Below are 283 nucleotides of genomic sequence, written 5' to 3' on the forward strand. Positions count from 1 at the left end.
TACAGCTACCACATCGACTGCAAGGAGTGCTTCGGCCAGCTCTGCAAGACCACCCCTCACTCCTTCGCCTTCTACAGCGACGACCACGGCCGGGGCTGGCGCTTCGGGGAGTTCATTCCCAACCTGCAGACGGGCGAGTGCCAGCTGGTCTCGGTGGACGAGGAGGACGGCTCCAACATTCTCTACTGCAACGCCCGCAGCCCCTTGGGCTTCAGGGTCCAGGCGCTGAGCACAGACGATGGAGCCGTCTTCCATGGGGGGCAGCTGGTCCAGCGGCTGGGTG

General features: G+C 64.7%; 1 protein-coding gene across 1 annotated transcript in view; it reads left to right on the plus strand.

Annotated features, from left to right (window-relative positions):
• Positions 1-283, plus strand: part of NEU4 (neuraminidase 4) — a 2,279-nt gene that overhangs the window by 1,158 nt on the left and 838 nt on the right. The window contains exon 4 of the mRNA XM_010169020.2: positions 6-280. Within this exon, the coding sequence (XP_010167322.1) occupies positions 6-280 (275 nt within the window). The remainder of the gene's footprint in view (positions 1-5; positions 281-283) is intronic.

Source organism: Antrostomus carolinensis, unplaced genomic scaffold (assembly GCF_000700745.2).
Source record: "Antrostomus carolinensis isolate BGI_N321 unplaced genomic scaffold, ASM70074v2 scaffold21135, whole genome shotgun sequence".
Taxonomy (NCBI): Eukaryota; Metazoa; Chordata; class Aves; order Caprimulgiformes; family Caprimulgidae; genus Antrostomus; species Antrostomus carolinensis.